The following is a 14658-nucleotide window of genomic DNA, read 5'->3' on the forward strand; positions in this document are numbered from 1 at the left end:
CACACTTCTCTGGCAAACTTGGACTTTCATAAGCAGGAAGTACATATTGAGCCATCTTAACCTCAAAATAACAGTTTTACCCAGTTCACCATGACCTTCATAAAGCAAATGTGTGTGTGTGTGTGTGTGTGTGTGTGTGTGTGTGTGTGTGTGTGTGTGTGTGTGTGTGTGTGTGTGTGTGTGTGTGTGTGTTGTGAAAGTCAGTCTTCCAAAAGTAACACTTACATTGTAAGTGTTACTTCCAAAAGTAATTACATTGATAAGTACCTGTAGACAGTGTTACATATATATATAGTTATATATTATAATGTTACAGTAATACAGTGCACCATCACATTTTCATAAAGAAAAAGATTTTAACTGTTTTGCGATGCACAAAAAAGGACATATAATCGTGTATGTGTATGAAAGCCTGCTGTAGAGCTTCGATCTCAATCCTACTGAAGATCTTTGGGATGAATGTGAATGCTGACTTCAGTACATCGATACCTGTCTTTACTAACACCCTTGTAGCTGAATGAGCACAAATCACAAACTCTACTGAAACATCTTCCCAGAAGAGTGGACGTAATTATAACAGCAAATGACTAAATGTAGGGTGAATGACTAAATGACTGAATGTTAAAAAAAATGAAGAAAGGAGGACACTGAGTGAGACAGACAGACGGAAACACAGTTAGGGAGAGAGAGAAAGAGAAAGAGAAAGAGAGAGAGAGAGAGAGAGAGAGAGAGAGAGAGAGAGAGAGAGAGAGAGAGAGAGAGAGAGAGAGAAACTGATAAAGATATTAAACAAGACAATAAAAGAAACATACAAATAAAGAAAGTCAATGAAAGATCAAGTGAATGAGAGAGAGAGAGACATAGGAGGAGAAACAGAATGAGACAGATAGAGCGATAGACAGCCAAACTGAGAGAGATATGATGCAAGACAATATAAACAAACAGACAAATAAAGAGGGTCAACAAAAGATCATGAGAATGAGAGACACAAAGAAAGAAAGAAAGAAAGAAAGAAAGAAAGAAAGAAAGAAGAGAAAGAAAGAAAGAAAGTAAGAAAGAAAGAAAGAAAGAAAGAAAGAAAGAAAGAAAGAAAGAAAGAAAGAAAGAAAATAAAAAAAAGTAAGAGACAGAGAGAGCAAGAGACAGAAACAGCGAAACAGGAAGAGAGACAGAACGAGAGGCAGTCAGAGAAACATATAGACGGATAGACAGAAAGAAACACAGAGAGACCCACTGATGGAAATGGGCAGAGGTTGGAATGAGACCCAGAGAAACAGAGGCAGACTGATAGAGAGAGATATAAAGATACATACAAATAAAGAGAGTCAATGAAAGGTCATAAGAAGAGAGAGAGACAGAGAGAGAGAGAGACAAAGAGAGAGAGAGAAATAGGAAAAGAGACAGAATGAGAGGCACAGAGAGAGAAATATATAGAGGGATAGACAGACAGAAACACAGAGCCGCATCGAGAAAGATAGAGAGAAATGGACAGAGAGACAAAAACTGAGAGAGACAAATTGATAGAGAGACATAAAGAGCATAAAGAAGCAAACAGAAACATATACAGAAAGACAGAGAAAGATACAGAGACATGGATGGAAAGAAGGTATTTTATTGTTTTTTTTTATTAACTTTATTTGGGGGAAGCTGTGAGTCTTTGACTCAGTTTTTGTCCCTTGAAGGATAAGCAGGTCTTTAAACGACAAAAAGACGTGATAAGAGGGAGACAAATGCCCGGCAGAAAAGCTCCTTTATTCCACTACAATACCTGCAACACACCCTCATACTCCACTCGCATTAAATATCAGTGCGGTGGAGAAGAGGAGAAGCAGAGCACAGAGAGAGAGAGAGAGAGAGAGAGAGAGAGAGAGAGAGAGAGAGAGAGAGAGAGAGAGAGAGAGAGAGAGAGAGAGAGAGAGAGAGAGAGAGAGAGAGAGGGAGGGAGGGAGAGAGAGAGAGAGAGAGAGAGAGAGAAGGAAGTGCTTCTTAAATTCTTTAAACAGGGTGTTTCCTTTTTTTAACACAAGAGAATAGGTGGGAGGAAAATGACATGCCTCGAGCATCTCTAATTACTGCGTCATTCTTTACAATAGTCGTGACGCAGCTAAAAGAGAAACAGAGAGAGAAAGAGAGTGACAGAGAGAGAGAGAGAGAGAGAGAGAGAGAGAGAGAGAGAGAGAGAGAGAGAGAGAGAGAGAGAGACAGACAGACAGTTCAGACAGACAAACTAATACAGAGAAAAAATAATACATATGCAGAGTTAGACATTCAGAGAAAGACACAGAGAGGGAAAAAACGACTCACAGAGATAAACTGATAAATAAAGAGATACATTTATAGAGAGAAAGACAGGACAAGAGACAGACAGTGAGAGAGTCAGAAAGTCAGACAAAGCATTCTTCCAAATGTTTATATGTTTGTCATGCCAATAAAGCAACCTTTAAATCTTGAATCAAACTAACCAGGACACAATGAAAGACAGCGAGGGGGTGGGAGACACAGGGAGACCGGCAGACAGACGGTTGGGAAGTGAAAGTGACCACAGCCAGACATGTACATTCATATACACACCTCGCCGTAAATGTTCATGTAGATATTTGTTCATCAGGGTTTTTTGTCCGAAGGGTTGGACATCAGAGAAAAAAAGTCAGACCGAAAAACATGTTTAAGAGAAATAATGTGCCATAATGTGACTAAATTTTCATAATGATAGAACGATATACATAAGTGTAAAGTGTGTAAGACGGGGGGGGACACAAGTGTCTGACATTGGATTTTTCCAGCCATACGTGGTTCTTCTCCAAACTGTTAGCACAAAGTTGAAGTCACACAATTGTACAAGACGTCTCTGTATGTCTTTAGATGTTCAGATGTGGCCTTCAGAGTGGCCTGTTACAGAGCTCTGACCTCAACCCTTTAAGATGAATTGGAACACTGACTGCACCCCGGACCTCCTCACCCTCACTTACATCAGTACCTGACTTTACTAACACTCTTGTAGCTGAATAAACACAAATCTCCACAAGCACACTTCAAAATCTAGTGAAACATCTTGTTAGAGGAGTGGAAGTTCTTATAACAGCAAATAAGAAATGAAGTGTATAACATGCAGGGATTGAGCTGTATAGAATTGACAGAATGAATGTGTGTAACACTGAGGAAAACTTAAATATCTCGATAAATATATGAAATACAGGAATTCCCCGATTTATGATGGAGATGCGTTCCAATGAGCACATTGAAAATATCGTAAGTTGAGACCCAGGAGTCTTAAAGAACGGTGATCAGTATGGGGTAGTATACTGCTTCAACTTCAACTTCTATTTATTTATATAGAACATTTAAATGCAATTTTGTTGCCTAAAGGGCGTTACACAATGTAAGACAAATCTATGTTAAATGTAAGGGGTTTCGAAATCACAATTTTCCCACTTCAAAAGCCAGGCAAAAAAAACAAAAACAAAACAAAAACCTCTAAGGATGAAGCCTGATGAATATGAAGAGGGAGACTGTTCCACAGTTTAAGACCTACTGTACTACCAAAAAAGCACGATACTGTAATTTGTGAATAATTGACAATTAAAACAGTACACAATTAAGCAAAAATGACTATTTACACTACAGTAATGTAACGAGTGCCAGTTCACAAGTGGTGGTCGGAACCGGACGCGCTGTGTTTCAGTGTCTGGAGATGCGGATAAAAAGGAGAGAGACGAGAGCTAAAACACCAAAAACACAGTAATAAATAACACTAACAACGAGATCACTGAATTCTGACGAACGCTGGTGAGAGTAAGTCATCTCACAAGACTGGTGATGTGTGCATCCTGGCAGCGTCCCGAGGTATTGTACAAAAATATAAATGCAAAGCAAAGATTTTCATGACTCTGAATCTGTATATCACATATATCAAATAAATATAAAGCTGAGATCATTTTTCTTTGTCTTGTAAAATCCTGACATATTTTCTAATCTATTAAGTGCCTAAAAACAAAACAAACAACATAATAGTAGTCTGTGACACTGACCAGGCAGTTACTGAAGATGAAGGAAATGCACAGCGACTGCGTGGTCATGTGTTCGTTCCTCGTCTCATGAGTATCAGTGCACAGAAAATGTACTGCACAACAATGAACATCGGATTGTAAAAGGAAACATAAAAATGTGTCTTGTATTATGGTAGTGTGAGAATTACGCTCCTACAGCATATCAGTCACTGTGCTTGAAAATGGTAAGTGTGGCTTCGTCCTGTTCAAGGATCCGGATTAGGGAGTGACAGCTAGAATGTTAATCAGTCTCAAAGCAGTGTAAAGAGGCCACACACACACACTTCTACACACAGTCAGTCAGATGTGCATGCACCACACAGCATGTGACCATTTAAACCCAACGCAACAAGACATATGTGCTGGAACACACCCCCAGACACAGACACACAGACACACAGATACACAGACACACACACACACACCCCAACAGACAAATATACACAAAGTGTATTTATCGGATGTCATTGACCACAAAACCCGTTGTCCTGAAAAATTTAAACAGTGCAGCTAAAAAAAATAGGTTTATCTCTTTGGCCTTGTCCTTTTGCCTGTAATTCTAAACACTGAGAGTGTTACTGTGGGGGACCGATGATTCAAAACACACACACACACACACACACACACACACACACACACACACACACACACACACACACAAACACACACACACACACACACAGTCCTACCTCGAAATCAATTCAAATGTTCTAGTTTATATAAATTATCAATCATTAATGGCATGAATTGCAGCTCCATATTGTGTGTGTGTGTGTGTGTGTGTTAGTTTTACTACAGATTAACAATTTATTGCAAAAATTCCCCATCGGCTTATGGTTCTTGCCAGAACAATGGCTTTAATCAACACACACACACACACACACACACGCACACAAAATATATTTAAGAGGCTTCAACATCTATAACACGTTCCTTGTGCATGAATGTAAGATTAGTCATCAGGTTCTGTCTTTGTACTGCCCCCTACTGTTCATAGTGTGTGTGTGTGTGTGTGTGTGTGTGTGTGTGTGTGTGTGTGTGTGTGTGTGTGTGTGTGTGTGTGTGTGTGTGTGTGTGTGTGTGTGTGTGTGTGTGTGTGATCTTATTGAAGACGAAAACCTTTATTTGCTCTTACAAAATGAATTTATAGTCTAGGGACTACAAAAGATGCAGCCGAATCCTCAATTTTAATGGGTCAGAAGGCCAGTTTTCAGTTAGAACATGTACATCATGTGATGTTGTGAGGTCACGTGATGTGAAATTTCCTACTTCCTGAATAATGTGCTGAATAATTTGGACAAGACAGTGGAAAGTGAAAAACTCCAGATGATATCAAAGTATTACTGAATGCAAATATGCAACAGAGCTAAAAAAATCTCTGCAGGACACAAGAGACCCACTACAGACCTTACCAAACCTCCACAGGCCTCAGCTACATTCTATAGACTACACCAGACTCAAGACTCCAGCAGACCTTAGCAAACTTCAGCAACAGCTCTACAGACTTAAAAAGAACTCACCAATCTTTAACAGACTTCAGCACACCTCAGCAAATCTCTCTCTATATAATAGGAAACCTTATAAGACCTCTACAAGCTACAACAGATATCAGGTACCATCACCATATTTCAGCAGACCTCTCTAAATATCAGCAGACCTTTACAGACCTCTGCAGACCTCTAGATGATTAAAGACATTTACAGATTACAGCAGACAATGATGGACCTCAGCAGACTTCAGACTTTAGCAGACCACAGACTTCCGCAACCCTTTACACAATTCAACAGAGCTCACCAAACCTCAGCATACATCTACAGACTTCAACAGATCTCAGTAAACCTCAACAAACCTCAACAGACTTCAGCAGATTTCGAAACATTTCAATGACCTCTATAAACATCAGAAGATCTCCACAGACATCTGCAGACTTCTACAGACTACACCAGACCTCTACATTCTTAGAAACCTTAGAAACCCTTGACAGACTTCAACAGATCTTAGCAATCCTTGACAAACTGTATCAGACCAAAAGAGCCTAGCAAACCTTCAACATACATCTAAGAACAAATCTTAGGAACCCTCAACAAATCTCAGCAGACTGATAAAGAATTCTAGAGACATCTACCGACCTCTGCAGACTTCAGCAGCCCTCAACGGATCTCACCAAATATCTACAGACCTCTGCAAACCTCGACAGACTTCAGAAACCACCTTTACAGATTTCTACAGACCTCAGCAATCTTCTATAGACCTTAGCAAACCTTGAAAGACTTATCAAAACTCATTGACAGATTTTAACAAACCTCAACAGATCTCAGCAAAACTCAAAAGACATCAGCAAACCTCTACAGAACTTCAGCAGACATTGACATACCTCAAAAGACTAACAGACTTCAGCAAACCTCAGCAGATTTCAGTAGACCTCGTCCTGCCCTTTACAAAACTCGGCAGAACTCAGCAAAGCTAAAGTGAACTCTACAGACTTCAGCAAACCTCTACAGACCACTATAGATGTCAGCAGACTGACAGAGCTCTGCAAACCTCAAAAGACCTCATCAAATCTCTACAGACCTCAGCAGACTTTTACAGATGTCAACAGACTTCTATGGACTTCAACAAATGACAGCTCAATCTCAGACAAGGTGCTGTCTGTAAAACAGCATGATCTTCTGCATGATGACTTTACAGTTTACTTTACTTGTATCATTCATCAAAGAAATACCCTCTCGACTTTGATTTGACTGTCTAGCTGATCTTCGGGGTGTAACAGCTGGTCACACAGCGGTCTATCACGCGAAGGGCCTTCTTTTTCCTCTGTTTCTGGATCATTCTTATTTGCAGATGGTTTTGTCCCCATTGGTACTGTCGAGGGCCCATGGATTTGTTTTTACTGTAACAAAAATCGTTTTTATCGAAATGACAAAGTTCAACCCTCCTTCAAAAACGTCAACTTCTTGGTAAAACATCTCCAAATGAACACAAAGACACTGAATACTCTAGTCACTGATAATGACTTATGTAGTCCTCCATTCTCTCTTTCTCTCGCTCTCGGAGAAACTCTGTACACCTGGGGATGGTTACACATCAACAGCCTAAAGATCGAGGAAGTTACTGAGCAACTCAAGAACTATGAGGATAGATTTAGACTGTGATTAATATAAACACTACAATGGCTCAGGACTACAGTTTGCATGAAGTTCTGCATTTAAGCACATAACACTGAACAGTAAACCTCAACAATGTTGGAACTGTAATGAATAGGCATTCAGTGCCACCAAGATGAGGATGGTTTTTCCTCTCTAGTCGTCACTGGCACTCATTAGGGATAAACTTACGAGTTAAACTTATAGGCACTAACATGAATGTACATTTGATAACCTATTTATCTCTATAAAGTTGTTTTGGGACAATGTCCATTGTTAAACACACTATACAACCGTCTGTTTGACAGTTAAAAGGTAGGAATTCCAAGATTGTATCAAAAAAATTTACTTCTAAGAAAAGTATTTTTATGCAAGGAATTGTTTCAAAACTTATTGCAACCTTCAACCAAAACATTGCAGATTTACATTCATATAGAACAAAGTCATTGATCAATGCTTTTTGAAATTATGTATTAATGGTTAGTAGTAGCATTGGATGACGTACACAAACCATGTATTTGAGTTAAAGTAGATACACTCTAACATGTGACTCCAGAAAAAGTTAAAGTGGAAATTATTACAGCAAATTGGGAGTGAATGCGATGTTCAGAAAGCACATACCGATCGTACGGTCAGGTGTCCAAAAACTTTTATTCATGTATTGTATACAAGTGTACAAATGTGAGGCAGTCTGGGGAAAAACCTTCAGAATTAGCAGTTTGTACTGTATTATAAACACATCAGGATCATTCCCATCAAGTTTTAAACCAAGTCTCAAGTTCTACATGTGAGTGATTGATTCCCACAAAGAAAACAATTTTGAAGGGGAAAAAAAAAATGCGTTATGAATATTAACCGCTTTCAGTCCTGTGGTCTGAGAGGTCAAAGATCCCACGCAGGTCCCTTTAAGACGTTAAGACTCGGTGGCCAGGGCAGCGACGAGCTCGACCAGTGTCCGCGTGGGTCTCCCGGACATTCCCTTGCGCAGGTAGGGGACTTCATCCTTATTAGACATCACCCCAGCGATATCCAGATGTGCCCAGTGACTGGCTTTTACAAACTCGTGCAGGAAGGCGGCGGCTGTACACGCTCCACCAGAGCTGAGCAGAGAAAACATAGAGGAGTCAAGAAAACAACAAACACAGGAAGGGAGAAAAAGAAAGATTGGTAGAAAGAGAAGTAAGAAAGATAATGGAGGGATATTGAAAGCCTACAACAGTGAAAAAGACAGGTACCGGCTATATTTCCCGATATTGTTCAAGTCTGCCAGAGCACTTTCTGTAACTTGTCTGCTGTAATGCTGAAACAGTGGCATCCTCCACACGCGATCTCCAGTTATAACACTCGCCTGCGCGCACACACACACACACACACACACACACACACACACACACACACACACACACACACAAAACAGTCAAATCCCAGTCATGACAAAAAATGTCTTTGTTTTATTGTCATTTTATTCCTCCTGCACTTCAGATCTTATTTATTCATCATGCAGTATCTTGTGGCATTGTCCAAGTTTTTACGTCTATATTTTTCAACATCCATATCTTAGAACACAAACATAGCAAATGTAATTCATTCGTGTTGAATTTATCCTTCATTATGAATTCATCACTATCACATGTCAAAATATTAAAGATATTTCTAAACTCTACACAATTTCAACAAAACCAATATTAGGTGAGCAACCTGCCACTTAGGATTTATGTCCCACATTTTAAAAACACTGAAATGAAGATGTTTGGTTAAATAGCGCCCCCTTTTGGAAAGGTCATGAAGTGCATTTGATTGAAAAGGAGTAGATTTGTCTAAACCACTGTTTCTCAAACGTTTTTTTTTCTACCATTATAGGGGTGTTGATTTTCAAGCCTCACATGTCCTCAGTCAATTAATAAAGAACTCATATATATATATATATAAAAATACCCTTCGTATCTTTGTTTATTTATCTTTATCCACATTGTGAAAACCACACTGGTCTAAACACATTCTGCTCCACACTATGGACTAGAAAAATACAGACGCACTTTATGTAGTAGCAGGAAATTTCCCTTCACTTGAACTAGGAGCCCCAAAACTGTTCCAGCATGACAATACCACTGTCCAGGAAGCCAGCTCCATAAAGATCTGCTTTATGTCGAGTACAGACTGGATGATCCCCTGCTATAGAGTTCTGACCTCAACCCTACTGCACACCTATGGGATGAATGTGAACGCTGACTGCACCCATCACACAAATCTCTACAAACATACTCCACAATCTAGAGGAACATCTTCCCTAAAGTGTGGAGGTCATTATAACAGCAAATGGAGATTAAATGTGGAATGTTCAAAAAGCTTCATTAGATCTACCAGGATTCTAATCGGGATTAAGAAGGATTTTATTATACTGAGGATGAATAAATGAATGATGTGTCTGGGGTTACCTTATGCAGCTGTTCCCAAAGCCAGTCAGAGTTTGTAAAAACTCCTGTAGCAGCAGAACCCAAGGCTACATCCATCGCACCTGATGGAATGGGAAAAATTACAAATAAAAATAAAAAATTATTCGATGCATTTAAGAAAATATACGAGTACAGATATACGCTCATATACTAAGATGGAAACAGAAACTATACATTTCTTGTGCCTCAAAACTAAATGTGTATGTTATATACTTATACTACATATATAAAAAGCAGGTACACACCAGTAAGAGTCGCAGCATTGACTATCGCCCTGGGATTGAAGTTGTGAGCATAGCAGAGGGCGTCGGCCAGAATCAGACGCCCCTCAGCATCGGTATTATCAACCTATTGGAGAGCAGAACAGAAATGATTTCACGAATCTTAATTGTGCAGCGCTGTTGTACGTGATTGGATACGATACCTGGATGGTTTTGCCGTTCTTTGCCTTCACAACATCTCCTGGTTTGTTAGCTTTTCCGCTGGGCATGTTCTCACAGAGAGGTGCTAAACCTAATTTAAAAAAAATCCTTGTATGAGGAATAACGCAAGTGCAGAAGTCATTAAAACGTCGGCGGGAATACGATGTATGCGGACCTACGATGTTGACTGGCAGTTGCAGAGCAGCTGCTGTGACGATGGCTGAACACACGGTTGCGGCTCCGCCCATATCGGCCCTCATGGCATCCATACCGGCGGAGGGTTTTATTGAGATTCCACCGCTGAGAAACGTGAGAGTGAAGCGTCAGGAGAGGGAATAGAAACCTTGACATCAGTGTGTTTGTATAAATAGATTAACGAATCACCTGTCGAAAGTGACTCCTTTGCCTACGAGCACTAAAGGCGCCTGGGTGGAATCTGGGTTTCCAGCGTAATGCAGCTCCAGGAAGACAGGAGGCTCCTCTGAACCTTTTGACACGCTGAGAAACGCCCCCATCTGCTCGCTCTCGATCCATGACTTGTTTCTGAGAATCGAAGTTGGTACTTTTTGTATAATTCGAACTCAAACCTTTTAATCCTGGGCAGCAAAAAAAATCAGTAGGAAAATAAAAGCGATACCTTTTGTGCACGATTACTTTGTCTGAAAAGGGAAACAGCTTCTGCTCGATCGTGTCGGCAAAAACCGTAGGCGTAACGTGATTAGCTGGAGCCTCCATCAATCTCCTGGCCAGGTTCTGGCCTTCTCCATACAGGACTCCCTTTGCCCACGCTTCATCATTTCCACTACAAAGGAAACACACACCTCTGAAATGACATCTAGAAATGAACAGACTGTGTCTTTATTAAAGGGAACTGGAAATGGATCCAAAGTATGACACGTTGTATGAGAGGGATGGAAACCATAAGAACTTGTTTTTAATTATTTACATTACAGCACAATTGCATCCTGCCATACCTGCCGTATAACTGCAGAGTGACCTGGGTCTTCTTTTTGCTTTTAAGTTCGTCGTACTCGAACAAACCGAGCACAGCGCCCTCTGCTGCTGACTGACTGTCTCCGCATGGGTCTACTTCCACGTGAGCAATCTCAAGGTCCTGAAGCTGCCTGCAGCCCACTGTAAGAAAAAATATAATCATCAGAGATCTACCAATAGTGGCTTTTACCAATACTGATTGGATTGTACTACCTGATAACTGATTAATCAACCGATTGTTTTTTTTAACCATTTTACGAACTAACAAAAAAAAAACATAACACTCCATGCAAAAACCTTACTACAATATAAAAAAAAAATAAAAAATACAAATAAATGTAATATTAGTGCTCTGGACTTCGTGAAGACATTTAAAGATGGCCATTTTAAACATGACTGTATTTATGTGAAATAAGAACGCTTTACAATAAGATTCCATTTTAATTGAAGTTATTAAATGCTTCAGAAATATTTTTTGTTCATTTCAACATTGCCTGATACGTTTTTAAATCTAGTTGATTTTTCATTTTATCTGTTAACTTGATGCACCATGAACTAACATGAATCAGGTAAAATGTGCAGTCCTGTGTCAAATCAAACAGCATGTGGTGTCAGTGATTCGCCTCTAGAGGCCGCCCTCGTACTGTATAATAACAGTGGACGTTCTCAGGCGCTCCAGCAACTGACGCAACCCGGAAAAAATATCGTTATGGATTTTTGCTGATAGCCGATAGTTCCAGCAATCACCTATCGGTACCAATTATTCCACAAAACTGTTGAATCGTCATCAATATAAAGTCTTGCTTTTGGACTTTACTATGGATTTTGACCAATATGCTTTTCTGTTCAGTACGGTGATAAAGAGGCTTATTGATTTACTGTTGCCTCCCTGGACATTTTCCTCCAACCCTCCTTCAATAAGAAATAAAATCTACTTCAACATATATTGCTGTGTGTAAAGCCGAGAGGTTTTAGCTGACAAAACAGGTTACCTGCTACAGCTGCTCGGATGTTCTCCTTGCTGTTATCCCAGTGCTCCTTCCTGCACACGCCTGCTCCTTTTTGGCCGAGACCCACTACTGCTACATTTGGGAACTCCTGTGACAAATAGTAACAAATATAACTGTGCAATCTCAAGAAAGAGGATACAATGAATATTTGATCAAGGTGGGGCAATTGTGGAGGTCTACATAGCATCCAGCATGACACAAAGCGTATTATGAGCCAATAACATTTCAGATACCTGGTTTAATCCGTAGAATACCCGACTCTTTCCTTTCTTCAGTGGAGGTCCAGATCTAGAAAGAGAACATCAAAGATGATAAATAACAGCTGATCATCATACAATGTTGCACTGTTTTATCCACAATGCATTTTTGCACCATCTATAACTCACGTTTATCACCAAACTACTGTATATTACATCCCTATTTATTCTGTATATACATCCATACTTGTACATAACTGTATCATGTCATTTGAGCATGTTATCTTCTCACATGAATACGCACAAACTTTGCACAGCATATTGTATTCGATCCCCGGTCAGGGAACCATCCCCAGCCACTCTTAGTGCCGGTCCCAAGCCCGCATAAATGGGGAGGGTTGCGTTAGGAAGGGCATCCAGCGTAAAAACGTGCCAAATCAAACATGCGGATGATCCGCTGTGGCGACCCCTAACGGGAGAAGCCGAAAGAAAGTTTAGTTTATTGTATATTACTATATATTATTACCTACTGCACCTTCTGTATATTATTCACCCTCACCACTGTATATACAGACCTCATACCCTTATTTATCACACTGCTATTTATTGTAAATAGGCCACTAATGCACTTCTGGTTAGATGCTAAACTGCATTTTATTGCTCTGTAAATGTACCTTGCACAATGACAATAAAGTTGAATCTAATCTAATCTAATCTGCATAAACTCCATGTTGCTTTAAAAATGTATCAGATTGCGATTTGGTTTTTCATGAACCATGACTTTTCGTTCCTGTCAAATTTGCAGCAAAACACACAATTTGCCTTCATTTCAAATCCCCGGGAAAACGCAGTAATGCACAGAACGAGTGTTGGAATAAAGATTCCAGATTTTTATGTCACATTGTTACACTACATGAAGGAGGACACGGCTGAAAGCCTGGGAGTGAAATGAGCGGCACGGCACCGATGAAAGAGAATCTGAAATGTACGAGACACTCACACAGTGAGAACATCGCTGAGTTTTCCTGATACAGTTCTGTCAAACGCAGCAGCTGCTTCAGTGAGACATGCAGTGTCGCTCTCTTTCTCCTTCTCATACACACCGAGAACTAAACCCTGCAACACACACAATATCATACACATATCAGTTACAACCCTGCAGTGACTCGGTATTACTGCAGCTAATTCATATTAATGAGAAGGAGAGAGAGAGAGAGAGAGAGAGAGAGAGAGAGAGAGAGAGAGAGAGAGAGAGAGAGAGAGAGAGAGAGAGAGAGAGAAAGAGAGAGCGAGAGAGAGAGAGAGAGAAAACAGAAAGAATGAAAGAGAGAGAGAAAACAGAAAGAATGAAAGAGAGAGAGAGAGAGAGAGAGAGAGAGAGAGAGAGAGAGAGAGAGAGAGAAAACAGAAAGAATGACAGAGAAAGAGAGAGAGAGAGAGAGAGAGAGAGAGAGAGAGAGAGAGAGAGAGAGAGAAAACAGAAAGAGAGAGAGAGAGAGAGAGACAGACAGAGAGAGACAGAATGAGAGAGTGAGACAGACAGAGAGAGACAGAATGAGAGAGAGAGACAGACAGACAGAGAGAGACAGAATGAGAGAGAGAGAGACAGACAGACAGAGAGAGACAGAATGAGAGAGAGAGAGACAGACAGACAGACAGACAGACACAGAATGAGAGAGACAGACAGACAGACAGACAGACACAGAATGAGAGAGACAGACAGACAGACAGACACAGAATGAGAGAGAGAGACAGACAGACAGACAGACACAGAATGAGAGAGAGAGAGACAGACAGACAGAGAGAGAGAGAGAGAGAGAGAGAGAGAGAGAGAGAGAGAGAGAGAGAGAGAGAGAGAGAGAGAGAGAGAGAGAGAGAGAGAGAGAGACTTACTTTTCTGCCAATCTTTTGAGAAGAAGAGAAAAGTCGACAGTTGTGTCTCAGGGTTTGGACAGTAGAGACTTGGACAGAGACGTGGACAGACGCTGCCACTCTCCTGAAAATCAACAACATTGTATCAGCTTTTTCTCAGCACACATTCATACACAAGCCTGACTTCACCCTCAGCTTCTCTTCTCCCACGTGAAGGTTGTCCTTTATCCAAATCCTAAATCTCTTCCTTTCAGACATGGAGTGCACTACAGAGTGTGTAGCAGCCGGTAGTATATACACTACATAGTGCACTAACGTAGGAAGTTACAAGCCATTTGAGATTCAACCATCAGAAGCGGGTTCGTCGCGACGAATGCGTCATTAAATCGCGCCATATAAAAAAAACCCTTAAAATTAAAATTAAATAGTTAATTTTAAATATTTATAAAATTATATTATATATTCATTAAAGCTAAAACAATTTATAATAAACATTTTTTATTCGGTAGGCCAAATTATAAG

At 40.1% G+C, this 14658-nt stretch overlaps 1 protein-coding gene across 1 annotated transcript; it reads right to left on the bottom strand.

The window, feature by feature from the left end:
- Positions 1-7821: 7821 nt before the first annotated feature.
- lap3 (leucine aminopeptidase 3) lies at positions 7822-14494 on the bottom strand. The gene is made up of 13 exons (XM_083532904.1): positions 14158-14494; positions 13265-13380; positions 12301-12355; positions 12050-12155; positions 11039-11198; positions 10702-10866; positions 10449-10607; positions 10240-10364; positions 10067-10155; positions 9888-9990; positions 9625-9704; positions 8425-8537; positions 7822-8289 (listed from the first exon to the last, which is right to left on the bottom strand). Exons 1-13 carry the CDS (start codon positions 14275-14277, stop codon positions 8103-8105), a joined length of 1578 nt encoding a protein of 525 aa, XP_083389030.1. The 5' UTR covers positions 14278-14494; the 3' UTR covers positions 7822-8102.
- Positions 14495-14658: the final 164 nt, after the last annotated feature.

The sequence above is a fragment of the Silurus aristotelis genome (genome assembly GCF_946808225.1).
Source record: "Silurus aristotelis genome assembly, chromosome: 27".
Lineage (NCBI taxonomy): Eukaryota > Metazoa > Chordata > Actinopteri > Siluriformes > Siluridae > Silurus > Silurus aristotelis.